Source organism: Squalius cephalus, assembly GCF_949319135.1.
Source record: "Squalius cephalus genome assembly, chromosome: 19".
NCBI lineage: Eukaryota > Metazoa > Chordata > Actinopteri > Cypriniformes > Leuciscidae > Squalius > Squalius cephalus.
In genome coordinates, this window is record NC_137140.1 from 37,031,328 (window position 1) to 37,048,767 (window position 17,440).

The following is a 17,440-nucleotide window of genomic DNA, read 5'->3' on the forward strand; positions in this document are numbered from 1 at the left end:
TGTGTGTGTTTGTGATGGGAAGTGTGTGTGTTTGTGACGGCAGTGTGTGGTGTTTGTGACGGCAGTGTGTGTGTTTGTGACGGGAAGTGTGTGTGTTTGTGACGGCAGTGTGTGGTGTTTGTGACGGCAGTGTGTGTGTTTGTGATGGGAAGTGTGTGTGTTTGTGACGGCAGTGTGTGGTGTTTGTGACGGCAGTGTGTGTGTTTGTGACGGGCAGTGTGTGTGTTTGTGACGGCAGTGTGTGGTGTTTGTGACGGGCAGTGTGTGGTGTTTGTGACGGGCAGTGTGTGGTGTTTGTGACGGGCAGTGTGTGTGTTTGTGACGGGCAGTGTGTGTGTGTTTGTGACGGGCAGTGTGTGGTGTTTGTGACGGGGCAGTGTGTGTGTTTGTGACGGGCAGTGTGTGTGTTTGTGACGGGCAGTGTGTGTGTTTGTGACGGCAGTGTGTGTGTTTGTGACGGGCAGTGTGTGTGTTTGTGACGGCAGTGTGTGGTGTTTGTGACGGGCAGTGTGTGGTGTTTGTGACGGGCAGTGTGTGTGTTTGTGACGGCAGTGTGTGGTGTTTGTGACTGGCAGTGTGTGTGTTTGTGACGGGCAGTGTGTGTGGTGTTTGTGACGGGCAGTGTGTGTGTTTGTGACGGGCAGTGTGTGTGTGTTTGTGACAGGCAGTGTGTGTGTTTGTGACGGGTAGTGTGTGTGTTTGTGACGGGTAGTGTGTGTGTGTTTGTGACGGGCAGTGACGGGCAGTGTGTGTGTGTTTGTGACGGGCAGTGTGTGTGTTTGTGACAGGCAGTGTGTGTGTTTATGACGGGTAGTGTGTGGTGTGTGACGGGCAGTGTGTGGTGTTTGTGACGGGCAGTGTGTGTGTTTGTGACAGGCAGTGTGTGTGTTTATGACGGGTAGTGTGTGGTGTGTGACGGGCAGTGTGTGGTGTTTGTGACAGGCAGTGTGTGTGTTTGTGACGGGCAGTGTGTGGTGTTTGTGACGGGTAGTGTGTGTGTATTTGTGACGGGCAGTGTGTGTGTTTGTGACGGGCAGTGTGTGTGTATTTGTGACGGGCAGTGTGTGTGTTTGTGACGGGTAGTGTGTGTGTTTGTGACGGGCAGTGTGTGGTGTGTGACGGGCAGTGTGTGTGTTTGTGACGGGCAGTGTGTGTGTTTGTGACGGGTAGTGTGTGTGTTTGTGACGGGCAGTGTGTGGTGTTTGTGATGCGCAGTGTGTGTGTTGGGCCTGGTGCTGGCAGTGCCTGCTGGGATGTGTGTTTGTACGAGCCGCCCCAGAATGCACTGCTTCGAGCTGAACAGCAGAGCACAGTTATATTAATGCACATCTACATCTCATACACCACAGTTTGGGATGTGTGTTTCGTGTGTGGACTGAATAGAAGCAAAAATGCACTTTTGTTTTCCCATGAATGTTTTTTTTCCACATACAATTACAATTAATAGTATAACGATCTATAGATGTGAAAAATGTTTCAGCTTCTGCACTGCTCTCATTTACTCTTCAACTTTAGTATATTATTACACTGCAAAAAAAAAAAAAAATTCTATGATAAATCACTTGTTTTACCTTATTTTTCAAGCTGCCTTGAATACAAATGTTTAATAAATGAGATTATGTAAATCTGACAGTAAAAATGTAATAGTAGGAAGAAGACATTAGACTCTTTTCATTTTTAAACAATACCTTAAAAACGTTTTATTTCTAAATGGATTTAAAGCACAGAGTTTACATAATAAACACGCTTGACATTTTGATATGCCGTACATGGATTCTCATCTGCTCTTAAATCACTTTCAAAATATCAGTGAAAAATTCGTTACAAAACAATAAAAATAATAATAATAAAACGGTTTGACAGCAAAAACTAGATGAGAGAGTCTGGTTTCAGATGTCCGTACAGTCGTAGACTTTCACCGAAGATCCTCAAGGCAAAAGTTGTTCAAAGAAGAAATACAGTCAGACAGTCGGACATACATCTACGTACATCTATAGAGTCACGATGGACAGAGAGGGTTGTTAGAGGGATTGATGACTAGATTGCTTAGACTGAATGGAATGAAACCTAAAGATGGCAGTATGGAGCTAATTATGAGATTACAGAGAGATCACCAGAACTAACGCAGAAACGGGTCTGAGAGCAGCAGGACTGATTGCGATGAAGAGCAGGAGGTGTACATTACTGAAACTGTTTTCTGCTTACAGACACATATGTGCATAGACCAGTATGGGCAAGTTACTTAGCATTTTTATGATTTTTTTTTATTTATTTTTTAAGAATACAAGCCAGATCATATATTTATAAAGACTGTACAGAAGAACAGAAACACTTTAGCTGAACCAGGATAAACTTTAAAAACACTTTCACACAAAAATAAACATTCTTCACAAAGAGCTGCTTGTGACATCAAACGTTTGGTCCATCAAATACACACGTAAAACACGTGGAATGCGTCAGTGTGTCAGTAATAATAACCTCGATTTGCCTCGATAATTTTCTGTTCTATTCTCATTTTCAGCTCCGACACGAGAGCGGAGCTGATGCCAGTGCCGTCTGTGCGACTGATGGACCCGGACACCGAGGGCACGTCCCGCTGAGACCCGGTCGGCCCGGACACCGAGGGAACGTCCCGCTGGATACGCTGAGACCCGGTCGGCCCGGACACCGAGGGAACGTCCCGCTGGATACGCTGAGACCCGGTCGGCCCGGTCGCTGCTAGAGGGGGAGGGAGGACCGGAGCGCTGGGAATGGGTCGCTTGGTTCTGGAGCTGCCGTTGTTTCCCTTGAGCTTGTCACTCGTGTCTTCATCATCCTCATCATGGTTACGGTCGTGTCCAAACGCTGGCCTGAAGCTCCAGTGCTGAGGCTCTTTGGCCCTCCTGCGAATGATGCGCCGCGCTGGCCTGATCCTATTGGACTTTGTGTTGCGAAAGAACAGAAGAGTGGAGATCAAAACTGTCAGCAAAACCATAACAGAGATGAAGCCGACCGCCAGACCAAGAGCTTTCAGTGGATTCTCTCGGCTCTGCATTAGGAACGCGGCCATGGGCCCTCTGAGCCCGTTCTGTCAAAAGAGAAAGAAACATTACAAGAAAGGGTTGTAAATAATGTACACAACATGAAGAAGTACCGTAGTTGTACCATGGTACGATAAAACAACTGTATATACACACACACACTCCAGATTCCTGTATCAAGGCATTCGCATCATACCCCAAAGTGCTGTATCACAAACACAGATATAAATAATCATCCAAAGCCGTTGAATTCCCCCAGCGCACACACACTGACCCCTGACCCTGGTCTCACCGGCTCAGTGATGTCGATGTTCACGACCGCTGTGGTGCTGAAGGACGGAGAGCCTCGATCCCGGGCCTGGACCAGAACTGACCACCTGCAGTCCTTCTGTCTGGTGATGTTCTGCACGATCTCCATAGACCTGATGTACGGCTTGAGCTTAATCTCTCCTGTGGACGAGTTAATGTCGAAGATGTCGCCTGGATCGGCTTTCATGATGGAATATTCAATGATGTTATTGGGTTCCTCTGCGTCCTCATCCACAGCCTGAACACAAACCGGAGTCAAGTCTCAATCATCGCATTCACATTTACACCATTAGTGACGATCTCCTTCATCTAAGCTGGCTGTGGGATCATGGGAGTTCATGATGAGAGATTCGGGCTAATCCACTATGGGGCCACAAACCTGTATTTGCACCGGCGCCCCGATGATCATGGTCTTTTCCAGGAAGTTCTGGTTGAACTCTGGCCGATGGTCATTTTGGTCGAGCACAGTGACAAAAACCTCTGCAAGGCTGTATTTCCCCTCAGTGTCTTCAGCTTTTACATAGAAATTATATTTTGACTTGACTTCAGCATCTAAAGAGGCCCAGGGCTGCGTGTAAATGATGCCAGACGTGGGGTGAATGAGAAACCTGAAACAGACAAATAATCACAAGACTTTATTTAAAACTATGAGGTAGTTAACATCTCAAATGATGTCTAACTCATGAGAAGTGTCCAAAAAACGAGATGAATACCATCCTGTACTGAATGATGTGGTGATGATGGATTAAAATACAGAAGATCCAAAATAAACATGCAGGTTTGTGTCTGATGTTAAAGCCGTTATAAGAACTTGTCATTTAGTCTGGATTTTAAGCAGCTGCTTTTTAGTTGTCAGTGTGAAAATTAACAGTCAGACAGAAACCTGCTATTTCTCACACCATTATAATTTGCCTTCTGTAATGGTGAAGAATCAAGGCATAAATTTGCAGGTTTTGCATTATCTCTATGTGTTCTGCCTCCAGCTGTCAAACCGCGTGCTAATTGGGCCTGACTCACTAGCGGGGTGTGGAGATGCTATTTTTACTCCTCCAATCCCATAACAAGATTAGCCGGCTCCCTCACTGGAGTCTGTCTGTAAGCTGTTCTGTGCTCGTCCTTTAGTCCTCTACTGGCCTCATAAACACTGGGAGAGCGAGCGCATCTGTGTCACTCTCTGACCTCTCTAAACTAACGGACACACTGAATCACACACGGTGGAGTTTGGTCCCATTCTGTGTCAGATTTGCCATTGAATCCATCATTTTAGGTATCTTTAGTGCAAAAATCTCAAGCAAAAGTTTGAAGAGTGACATCTATTATGAACAAAAGCTTAATCTAAACAGATGACGGAACCAAATGTTATGTAAAGGCAGAACGTCTCTGTTATTGGCTCAGCATATAATCACGTATATGAAGCCACAGTGTTCAGTATTGAGCGATAACTCACAGATCTGCCCCAGAGCCGTAGATGGAGTATTTCACTTCACCCCAAAGCCCTGAGTCGGGGTCGGCTGCCTGTAAAACACCACACACACATCAAACGTGGACACAGAATGCATGAAAACACTCAATATAAGACCTGGAGCTGAAAACATTGCCCTGATTATGAACTGGAGCGTTTGCTCGATCACCGGCTGAGAACGTTGCCTACATTTAGCACTTAGTGTTCATGTCTTGGTAAAGGCTAAACATCATTTCACACGCTGCTCACGGTCACTGAGACGACGTTGGATCCTCCTGGGGAGTTTTCCGGGATCCTGGCGATGTAAAACTCTGAGGAGAACTTTGGAACGTTGTCATTTGTGTCCAAAAGATTGATCACAATGTCTGCGGTGGCACTGAAGCGCTCTGGAGTGTCGATCTCGACCGCTAACAGCTGGAAAACAGCATCGAACGCTCAGACTCTGAACACACACTGAAGGATCATCAGGAGCAAAGTAGGATCAGGATCAGACCTTGAACGTTAAGAACTGGTATTTCTCGTAGTCGATGGCGGTTGAGTTTTCCACGATGACGGTGACTTGGGCTTCGTTGAGAACCGTCTGAGGAACCACACGCAGAACTCGAGATGGTCCCGCCAGAAACAGTCGGAACTTAGCGTTCGCTCCCTGAATGAAACGGCAGAGGTCACAGAATACGCTACATTAATACTGGGAAAAAACACTAAAAACATCCACAGAAACTGTTTATTAGAAGAAACTTCTGAAAAAGAAGATTGAGACAGGTTAGGTTAGTGTTAAAATATAAAAGTGTGTGTGTGTGCGTGTATGTGAGTGAGCGTGAGAGTGTGTGTGTGTGTGTGTGTGTGTGTGAGTGAGAGAGTGTGTGTGTGTGTGTGTGTGTGCGTATATGTGAGTGAGCGTGAGAGTGTGTGTGTGTGTGTGTGTGTGTGTGTGTGTGTGTGTGCGTGTATGTGAGTGAGCGTGTGTGTGTGAGAGTGTGTGTGTGTGTGTGTGTGTGTGTGTGTGTGAGAGAGTGTGTGTGTGTGTGTGTGTGTGTGTGTGTGTGTGTGTGTGTGTGTGTGTGCGTGTATGTGAGTGAGCGTGTGTGTGTGAGAGTGTGTGTGTGTGTGTGTGTGTGTGTGTATGCGCATGTGTGAGTGAGCGTGTGTGTGTGCGTGTATGTGAGTGAGCGTGTGTGTGTGAGAGTGTGTGTGTGTGTGTGTGAGTGAGAGAGTGTGTGTGTGTGTGTGTGTGTGTGTGTGTGTGTGTGTGCGTGTATGTGAGTGAGCGTGTGTGTGTGAGAGTGTGTGTGTGTGTGTGTGTGTGTGTGTGTGTGTGTGTGTGTGTGTGTGTGTGTGAGTGAGAGAGTGTGTGTGTGTGTGTGTGTGTGTGTGCGTGTATGTGAGTGAGCGTGTGTGTGTGAGAGTGTGTGTGTGTGTGTGTGTGTGTGTATGCGCATGTGTGAGTGAGCGTGTGTGTGTGTGTGTGTGTGCACAAATTAAACCTGATATGTTATCCCCGCATGATATGATCAATCAGTGCAGAATTCTAAGATTTTTTTTAAAATTAGATTTAAATTTAAGTCTAAATTAGACAATTAATATTCAGTGCATAAAATATTAATTTTGCTGAAATATCTGTTGTTGGAAGTTAAATTTAGGTTTGAAAGTCAACGTGTACTTCAAGTATTTTATGAGAGTGTTAACTGTAAAGTGATGATGAATGAGTGTGTAACTGAATAAAAATGTAAGACGTTGTACAGGATAAAGAAAACACAGAAACATGTTAATGTGTCCAGAGTGAATGTGTGTGTTCCTGCAGAACATTCCTCTTATCTGTTAAAGGGTTAGTTCACTTTGAAATAAAATTTTGGTATGTTTTAGCTTACCTCAAGGGCATCCAAGATGTAGGTGTCTTTTTTTCCGCAGTAGTTTCAATTTTGATATTTTTAGGTCAAACCGTTCTTGTCTGTCAGTCAGATAATGCAGGTCTGTGGTCACTGTCTCAAAGAGCATGCACAGAGTCCAAATTAAAACAATTCCCCATCGTCCAAATTAAACAATTCCCCATCGTAAGTACACATTGATGGCCTAAGACACGAAACGAGCGGTTTGTAGACATAGATGTAGACATCTAGGGCCCTATCTTGCACCCAGCGCAATTGACTTTGTACAGCGACGCATGTATCATTCCTATTTTGCACCCGCGCAAAGCGGACTTTTCCCTCCACAGACGCACGTCGGTTAACTAAGAAATACACTTGCGCTCCCCGGGGCGGTTCAGCGCAAAGAGGAGGCGTGTTCCGGCGCAAACGTTCCCTCATGCTATTTTGCAGGTTTAGAAAACAATTCCGCCACTGACCGGAAAAAACTAGTTTAAAGTCAGTGGCGCGTTGCGTTATATGCTATATTAAGGGCGCATGCTTGGCCATAATCAATGTAGCGTGTGCACAACGCGCATAGAGTCATTTATCCCGCTGGTATAATAGCAACAGCGCCCAAGACCCGCCCACAAAGTTACTTGCGTTTTGCGCTTGATACTTGTGTTTCAGATCGTTAAAATAGGGCCCCTAGTGTATATATCTATGCACCAGTCTGCGCACCGGCACACACCAGGATGCGCGCGCGCCCTCAGATCACTTGGACGTGGCTGTGTACAAGAGGTAAAAACGATATAAATACTGCTCGTTTTCTCACACAAACCGCTCGTTTCGTGTCTTAGGCCATCAATGTGTACTTACGATGGGGAATTGTTTAATTTGGACGATGGGGAATTGTTTAATTTGGACTCTGTGCATGCTCTTTGAGACAGTGACCACAGACCTGCATTATCTGACTGACAGACAAGAACGGTTTGACCTAAAAATATCAAAATTGAAACTACTGCGGAAAAAAAGACACCTACATCTTGGATGCCCTTGAGGTAAGCTAAAACATACCAACATTTAATTTCAAAGTGAACTATCCCTTTAACAATGAGTTTGTGTTTTTCTTTTTCTTTATTGTCTTAATTATTATCTTCTTTTTCAATGTAGGGATTTAAACTGTCCTTTTGCTTTATAGCTCCTTTGCATATAGCATATAAATATATTTATATAGATATATTCACTATATGTTTTCATAGCGTTCAGTTGGCATGTTTGTTTGAAGGACAGCATTGGGCAGGATGTGGAATAGTGTGTTTTGTCAATTAATTAATTAAAAAATTAATTTACTTTTTTTATTTTTATTAATCCGATTAATTGAAGAAACAATCGGCCAACTAATCTATTATCAAAGTAATCGTGAGTTGCAGCCCTAATTCATTGCTCTGCACATATATCATCAAAATGTAGATTGGTATGCAGGGACGTTCTCTAAATGAATGGCATGTCTGTCTCTCGCCGCAGTGAATGGCTGCTGACCCCTGGTGAACGCAATGAAACTAATGTTTAACGTTGACTGTTGCACCTGGTCCGAGTCGTTGACCGTGATCTTCAGGCCTCGGAGAATCTCTCCCTCCGGCGGGTGTTCGTACATGGTCAGCTCAAACCGGTTCTGTGGCCCGCTCTCGCCGTAGAAGGTGGGCGGGTGGTTGTTCAGGTCCACCACACGAATCGTGACTGTGGTCTCGGCGAAGTCAACAAACCGACTGTCAGGTCCAACCTCTGAAGCCTTGATTTAACATGAAGAAAGTCTTATGTCATGCATGACACTACTTATAAATACATACTCAATCTTTACTGATATTCATTTTATAACTGCAGCCAACCTTGACTTTTAACTCATATAACTCATTCCTCAGCTGTACTGGAAATGATGTCAGGCTGATACTCCCACTGGTGCTGTTGATGATGAAGAAGCCGTCGCTGCCTTTGGCCAATAGAAGAAGAAACCGTCGTCGTACATTAGGTTTAGATGAACTTTCAAAGTATTAGTGAAACTATGAAGCTCTTTAGCACAATCTAACATTATTAAGACAGAACTTGGTAGATAAAATGAACTAGATAACATGAATGCAGATGTTCAGCACTGAGGCAATAAACGCAGCTGACCATTGAGAATGGAATAATGGATGGGATTGGGGCTGTTCTGGTCCCCATCTTTGGCAAAAACAGTGAATATCTCTGAACCCTGGACACAACACAGACAAAAAGACAGAACATTGCCATAAAAGCTCAGGGATTGTAGAAATATATATGTAAATATGAAATAGTGTCATACTTACTGGTACAGAGACTTCATAGACAAATCCAAAATACGGAGTCCCAACAAACACTGGAGGAGAATCCTGGGTATCAAGGACATTGATGGTTACGATGGCTGTCGAGGTCATAACCTGGTATTTCCCATGATATTTACCTCCTCCATCCTGAAACAGACATACAGAAACATACAGATGATGTGATCTGACTCAATTAAATGGCCACATGGGAAATGACGTTCCGAGGAAATTCTTCTCATCTTTGAACTTCATTTTTACAACATAAAGGCATTTATGAAAGATCAAAGCAAACACCCCAAACTAAGATTTTGCTGCTCACCTTTGCAACAACAGTGACAAAATGAGTCCTGGCGAGTTCGTAATCCAGCGATTCACCAGGTCTGATGCGCAGAACGCCACTGTGACCGTCGATGGTGAACTTACTGCTGGACTGCAAACGAAACGACAACTGATGAAGATTTCTTTCCTGAAATATATAACATGTCTCTCAAGATTACAGTCAGTTTGTGTTTAAACTCAACCGTTTCAGACAATTCTGTTCCGAAAGATGACTAAAACTCAAATGGCACACACTGAACCGCCACTACAAGCTGCTTGTCAAGGTGTGCGTGTAGACAATCCAACAAGAATGAGATGTGTGACGCAGAATAAACTATTTACAAGAGGCTTTAATGAACACACAGAGCTATAACCACTACAGCTATTAATGCAGGACACAGAACTGAGAAAACAGAAGGCGTAAATAACCAGCAGAACAGGGAACAGGTGCCAAACTAATTAGAAACCAAGGCAACAAGCAAGAACTCAGGTGACAGTGACGATAAACGTGACACAGGTGATATCTGACACAATATGATCATGAAGTACGCATGATGAAGAATCTGGTTTCTCAGACCAACACTGATGCACTTTCTGCATTGTTTAGATCCAAACATCTAGATTTTTAATCATGCAGAGGTTCTGACTGCCGCTGTTAGTGTATTAGTAGTGTATGAGTAGGTTATGAGTATTGTATCTGTAGTGTATGAGTAGTGTATGTGTAATGCATGAGTAGTGTATGAGTAGTGTATCTGTAGTGTATGAGTAGTGTATCTGTAGTGTATGAGTAGTGTATCTGTAGTGTATGTGTAGTGTATGTGTAGTGTATGTATAGTGTATGTGTAGTGTATCTGTAGTGTATGAGTAGTACATGAGTAGGTTATGAGTATTGTATCTGTAGTGTATGAGTAGTGTATGTGTAATGCATGAGTATTGTATGAGTAGTGTATCTGTAGTGCATGAGTAGTTTATCCGTAGTGTATGAGTAGTGTATCTGTAGTGTATGAGTAGTGTATCTGTAGTGCATGAGTAGTTTATCCGTAGTGTATGAGTAGTGTATCTGTAGTGTATGAGTAGTGTATGAGTAGTGTATGTATAGTGCATGAGTAGTGTATCTGTAGTGCATGAGTAGTGTATCTGTAGTGCATGAGTAGTGTATCTGTAGTGTATGAGTAGTGTATCTGTAGTGTATGAGTAGTGTATCTGTAGTGCATGAGTAGTTTATCCGTAGTGTATGAGTAGTGTATCTGTAGTGTATGAGTAGTGTATGAGTAGTGCATGAGTAGTTTATCCGTAGTGTATGAGTAGTGTATCTGTAGTGTATGAGTAGTGTATGAGTAGTGTATGTATAGTGCATGAGTAGTGTATCTGTAGTGCATGAGTAGTGTATCTGTAGTGCATGAGTAGTGTATCTGTAGTGTATGAGTAGTGTATATGTAGTGTATGAGTAGTGTATCTGTAGTGCATGAGTAGTGTATCTGTAGTGTATGAGTAGTGTATCTGTAGTGTATGAGTAGTGTATCTGTAGTGTATGAGTAGTGTATGTATAGTGCATGAGTAGTGTATGAGTAGTGTATGTGTAGTGCATGAGTAGTGTATCTGTAGTGTATGAGTAGTGTATCTGTAGTGCATGAGTAGTGTATCTGTAGTGTATGAGTAGTGTATCTGTAGTGTATGAGTAGTGTATCTGTAGTGTATGTGTAGTGTATATATAGTGCATGAGTAGTGTATGAGTAGTGTATGTGTAGTGCATGAGTAGTGTATCTGTAGTGCATGAGTAGTTTATCTGTAGTGTATGTATAGTGCATGAGTAGTGTATGAGTAGTGTATGTGTAGTGCATGAGTAGTGTATCTGTAGTGTATGAGTAGTGCATGATCAGCATATGTGTAGTGTATCTGTAGTATATGAGTAGTGTATGTGTAGTGCATGATCAGCATATGTGTAGTGTATCTGTAGTATATGAGTAGTGTATGTGTAGTGTATCTGTAGTGTATGAGTAGTGCATGATCAGCATATGAGTAGTGTATCTGTAGTATATGAGTAGTGTATGAGTAGTGCATGATCAGCATATGTGTAGTGTATCTGTAGTATATGAGTAGTGTATGTGTAGTGTATGAGTAGTGTATCTGTAGTGTATGAGTAGTGCATGATCAGCATATGTGTAGTGTATCTGTAGTATATGAGTAGTGTATGTGTAGTGTATGTGTAGTTTATGAGTAGTGTATCTGTAGTGTGTAGTTTCTAGTTTTTCCTCTGGGAAAGCAGCACTAGAGGCCAGACGCTCGTGTGGTTGTGTGTGTGTGTGTGTGTGTGTGTGTGTGTGTGTGGGTGGGTGTAAGCCAGGCTAAGCCTCAACCTGCATAAATGTAATTGAAATTTAATCCAGTAGCAGCACATTTTCTGACGGCACTTTAGTGTCCCGGTCTGTTCGACAGCGTCCCACATGACTGTCCTCGACTCAGAGTCGAACCTCATCCTCAGTGGTCATTATTTTAAACTCGTTCCCCTTAGAACGGGAAGGTGACACTGACGCCACAGGAAGTAGTTTATCTTCACCTGCAGGAAGTAGGAAACACTTCCCCCGGAGCCGATGTCTCTGTCGACGGCCTGGACTCTGTAGAAGCTGCTGCCTGAGGGAGCGTCCTTCAACACAGATCACAATCATGCAGACTGTGTTTTATAACACATATATATATATTCATTTCCAAGCTGATTTTCACTCTTACCTCAGGGACGTCCACTATAAAGGGTAGATTTAAAAACTCAGGCTTTTCGTCATTAACATCTGTGATAAACACTCGAACATTTTCTACCACCTGGAGAAACACGGTATAAAGTAAAATTTGCATAGTCAAAAATGTACATTAAAGCACATTAAATACAATAATATGCAGAGGACTATGGGACTAAATAATAATTAATAAACAATTATAATTGAAATCCATCAAAGGCTATACCACTTCTTAGAAGTGAAGTTTTTAATTTTGGCACAACTAACAGCATTAAACAAAATCCTAAATGAGCGATTCTTTCCCAAGCATTCCTACAGCCAAACAGATTCCAGTCGAAGCAGATAAACATAAACATAAACATAAGCATAAACATAAGCAGAAGCAGAAGCCGTGCTGCTCACACACATCAGTGTTGTGAAAGCGTCAGTCACAGGGTGTGTTTGACTCCTGATCACTTTTCATTCAGTACGTTCTCTAAAGCTTAATACAGCATCAGAATGTCATTTTTATCAGTTTTATGTTAATAAACATTAAAAGGTTTTTACTTTTATTAAAGTATGGATTTGTGAAACCGCTGTCGTCATTGCTGATCTTTTGATGGCTTTCGTCACTGTGACGTCTCCAGTTTCTACCCAACACGCACCTTTTTAACCGCTTGTTAAAAAACTGCAACTTGATCGTACAGAATGAGTCAATTACAGGCCGATCTCGAATGTGCCTTTTCTGTCAAAGATACTAGAAAAGACAGTGTCTTCACAACTGTGTTCCTTTTTAGAAAGAAATTATATCTGTGAGGATTTCCAGTCAGGATTTAGACCGTACCATAGTACTGAGACTGCTCTCGTTAGAGTCACAAATGATTTGCTCTTATCATCCGATTGTGGTTGTGTCTCTCTATTAGTGTTACTGGATCTTAGTGCTGCATTTGATACTATTGACCACAACATTCTTTTAAATAGACTCGAAAATTATGTTGGCATTAGTGGAATTGCACTAGCATGGTTTAAATCATACTTATCTGACCGTTATCAGTTTGTAGCAGTAAATGAAGAGATGTCTCATCAATCACAAGTTCAGTATGGCGTACCACAAGGCTCAGTACTAGGACCGCTGCTGTTCACTCTGTACATGCTACCATTAGGAGATATCATTAGGAAACATGGCATTAGTTTTCACTGTTATGCTGATGATACTCAGCTCTATATTTAATTCGTTACATTTATATAGCGCTTTTTCTGAGACCTCAAAGCGCTGTACATAGATGGGGGAATCTCCTCAACCACCACCAATGTGCAGCATCCACTTGGATGATGCGACGGCAGCCATGTTGCGCCTTAGCTTCAGTGGGCAACCAGTCTTGGGCTACAGGGTGATATGGCTGCTGGTCATATTTCTTCACGGCCTGACGAAACTTACCAATTCACAAAATTAACGGAATGCATAGCTGATATAAAAAGTTGGATGATTAGTAATTTCCTACTTCTAAATTCTGAAAAACAGAGATTCTAATTATTGGACAAAAAACTTCCTCACATAATAATCTAGAATACTGTCTAACACTTGATGGCTGCTCTGTTAAGTCTTCGTCGTCGGTTAGGAACCTGGGTGTGTGTGTGTGTGTGCTCTTTGATACCAATCTTTCATTTGAAAGTCACGTGTCTAGTGTCTGTAAAACCGCATTTTTCCATCTTAAAAATATATCTAAATTACGCCATATGCTCTCAGTGACAAATGCGGAACAGTTAGTTCATGCGTTCATGACCTCAAGGCTAGATTACTGTAATGCTCTACTGGGTGGTTGCCCTGCACGCTTAATAAACAAACTACAGCTGGTCCAAAACGCAGCAGCTCGAGTTCTTACCAGAACCAGGAAGTATGACCATATTAGCCCAGTTCTGTCAACACTGCACTGGCTCCCTATTAAACATCGCATACATTTTAAAATATTGCTGATCACTTACAAAGCACTAAATGGTTTAGCTCCGCAGTGCTTGAGCGAGCTCTTAACGCATTATAGTCCTTCACGTCTATTGCGATCTCAAAACTCCGGCCAGTTGATAATACCTAGAATATCTAAATCGACTGCTGGCGGTAGATCCTTTTCCTATTTAGCACCAAAACTCTGGAACAGTCTTCCATTGTCCGGGAAGCAGACACACTCTGTCAGTTCAAAGCTAGACTAAACACACATCTCTTTGACCTAGCATACACATAACACATTATAGACTTCTATAATTCAATGTTAGGCTGCATAGATTAGGTCAGCCGGAACCGGGAACACTTCCCATAAATCCTGATGTACTCGTTACATCATAAGAAGAATGGCGTCTATGCTAATATTAGTCTCTCTGTTTATCCCGAGGTTTACCGCAGTCCGCCGGATCCAGGCCGTATCCAGATCTGATGAAGGACCCTCGCCTGGACACGATGTCAACACAGTCCTGAAATGTCCACTAGTCTCTTCTCTATGAAGGCCTCCTCCCTCCCTTTACCGCTCTACAGATAAAGCGTTGTCGGGATAATTCTGGTTCGCGTGGCTACGTGGAAGCGATAAAAATTCTGTATTATAAAATTTAAGGCCAGACAAGTAGTTTGTTGAGGGTTGTTTGTAGGGAAGGACCACACGCCTGCGCACAGATATTCAAACACACATCCCTATAGACTGAACTCGTAATACGCATGTGCGCGCCATCGGCGTTCTCACTGGTTCGCGTTTTTTAAGTTTGCGCAGAAAGAACTGAAGAGTTTTCTGGTAGAACAGTGTCGTGTTAGCGGCCCCTAAGTTAATAACTAATGATCGTTGCGACGGAAGTGAATCAATCAAACTTGCTGTAAAGCCAAAACACTTTACTTTAATTTCCTATTATCTCTGTAAAGCTGCTTTGGAACAATCTACATTGTTAAAAGTGCTATATAAATGAAGATGACTTGACTTGACCTCTTCAGGTCAGATGCGATCGGTCTGTACTCATGAAGTCAAACACACTGACAGTGTTTCACTCTTTACAGTCAAACTGACCATTGACTGACAGCGACTGAAACTGACACGCCACTGACAGCTGAACATACAAACAATGACACGCTTCCACTGTAAGAAGTTAGCCTGTAATTAAATCTTATTGTAATGGAGTTTTTTCACCTTGTTTCTTCCATCTGTGATGGTCACACATGCAACGATCTCATCCTGAACCTTAACAATCAAAACAAGATTAATTATTAACACAAACCTCAGACTTCAGCTGGTATTCTTCCTGATTTATGTCCTTATATTGTGCCGTTGTAATGACACACACACTCACCTCTCTGTCCAGACTTTCCACGAGTGTCACATTCCCTGATTTGGGCTCAACGCTGAAACACTCTTTGGATCCCTTATCAAAGGTCATGCCATAGGTCACGGGTTCCCCTTCCGGGTCGGAGCCGTTCAGCGTGTACACATGAGTCCCTGTGGAGAACCAAGTGTTCATACTGTGCGACCTAAACCCTAAACCCACTGTCACTCATATCACATTACAATGAGCTAAATTTCTGATTTCATGAAAATGATTTAGAGAAATGAATTTCTGCACACAAATATGAATTCAGCGTGATCAGAGATTTGTCTCATGATATCTCTGTTCTGCGTTCAGTCAGTGCGTATACAGCATTAGATGCTCTTCTGCTCTCAGTTATTCTCCTCTATCTGACTCAGAGGTGAGGTGTGTTCGAACACTAACCCACAGCTGTGTCTTCAGCGAGACTGAACAGCGCCATGTTTCCGTTGTTGCTGCCAGATCCATTATCATAGAAATACGGTGCGAAATCAGATTTGCCTGAAAACACAGATACTTCAAACTCAGCATCAAATAACACAGAAATACACTTCAAATGTTAAACATCAAGGATGTTCACACCAGAAACCTGAGACTGCGGTAAGAAATACAGTGTAGTGTGTCTTTGTTAGATTGACAACAGCATTCAGTGAAATCACTGACACAGAATCATCATTTGGACCAATTCTACTGAAACTTAGTAAGTGAGAATTACATGCATTTTAGATAACTACTCTAAAAGTAAAACAAAAGTTCCACAGTAAATTGTAATGTTTAAAGTTAAAGGTGTATATTAAAGGACAAGCTCTGCTCAGTCCATGATACTTAAAGGATTATTGAGACACTCAGTGATCTGGATCTGATTAAACTACAGTCTCTCACACAAACACTCAGTTACTCACCCGGACACACACACAGTGAGATGAGAAGAAGTAAAGTCTGTTTATTCCTCATTCTGTAGAGAGAGAGTGAAGAAGCAGCCGCTGCCCATCTGAAGACGTCTTTAGAGGCGCGCGCGTGTGTGAGTGTGTGTGTGTGTGTGTGTGTGAGAGAGAACGCAGGAGAAGCAGACGCAGTAATCCTGTGACTCACTGCAGCTCATGACTGAGACCTGGAACAACACACACACACACACACACACACACACACACACACACACACACACACACACACACACACACACGTGTCTGACCCTAACACACACACCCGTGGGTCTGACCCTAACACACACACGGATCTGACACTAACACACACACACACACACACACACACACACACACACACAAGGGTCTGACCCTAACACACACACACACCCGCGGATCTGACCCTAACACACACACACACACACACATACACACACCCGTGGGTCTGAACCTAACACACACACACCCGCGGGTCTGACCCTAACACACACACACACACACATACACACACCCGTGGGTCTGAACCTAACACACACACACCCGCGGGTCTGACCCTAACACACACACATGCACACACACACACACACACACACACACACACACACACACACACACACACACACACACACACACACACACACACACACACACACGGATCTGAGCCTAACACACACACACACACACACATACACACACCCGTGGGTCTGAACCTAACACACACACACCCGCGGATCTGACCCTAACACACACACACACACACACACACACACACACACACACACACACACACACACGGATCTGACCCTAACACACACACACACACACACACACACACACACACACACACACACACACACACACACACACACACAAGGGTCTGACCCTAAAACACACACACACACACACACACACACACACACACACCCGCGGATCTGACCCTAACACACACACACACACACACACACACACACACACACACACACACACCCATGGGTCTGAACCTAACACACACCCGCGGGTCTGACCCTAACACACACACACACACACACACACACACACACACACACACACACACACACACACACACACACTTCATTCGTTCAGAGTTTAGCCACATTTTGAACTTAACACTGAAGTTATTCATTGAAGGCCAGGAACCACAACACCTGCTCTTCTCCTGG

General features: G+C 43.3%; 1 protein-coding gene across 2 annotated transcripts; it reads right to left on the minus strand.

Annotated features, from left to right (window-relative positions):
- Window positions 1–1,679: 1,679 nt before the first annotated feature.
- Window positions 1,680–16,471, minus strand: LOC307147232 (cadherin-related family member 1a). Of its 2 annotated transcripts, none has more exons than XM_079851827.1 (17): window positions 16,239–16,471; window positions 15,742–15,837; window positions 15,325–15,470; window positions 15,165–15,215; window positions 12,020–12,109; window positions 11,850–11,936; window positions 9,294–9,404; window positions 8,978–9,121; window positions 8,805–8,883; window positions 8,522–8,622; window positions 8,221–8,424; window positions 5,285–5,437; window positions 5,041–5,205; window positions 4,777–4,844; window positions 3,709–3,937; window positions 3,313–3,567; window positions 1,680–3,067 (listed from the first exon to the last, which is right to left on the minus strand). In XM_079851827.1, exons 1-17 carry the CDS (start codon window positions 16,288–16,290, stop codon window positions 2,465–2,467), a joined length of 2,634 nt encoding a protein of 877 aa, XP_079707953.1. In that variant the 5' UTR covers window positions 16,291–16,471; the 3' UTR covers window positions 1,680–2,464. The 2 variants fall into 2 exon arrangements, with proteins under 2 accessions (XP_079707953.1, XP_079707952.1); XM_079851826.1 differs by having other exon boundaries at window positions 9,294–9,440; window positions 16,239–16,425.
- Between the last annotated feature and the right edge of the window lie 969 nt (window positions 16,472–17,440).

Coding starts and splice junctions, on each gene's coding strand:
- LOC307147232 (XM_079851826.1), bottom strand. CDS start 16,290: ATGAGGAATAAACAGACTTTACTTCTTCTCATCTCACTGTGTGTGTGT. Junction 8,623..8,804: donor CCATTATTCCATTCTCAATG/GTCAGCTGCGTT, acceptor TATTGGCCAAAG/GCAGCGACGGCTTCTTCATC. Junction 8,425..8,521: donor TATATGAGTTAAAAGTCAAG/GTTGGCTGCAGT, acceptor TGTTAAATCAAG/GCTTCAGAGGTTGGACCTGA.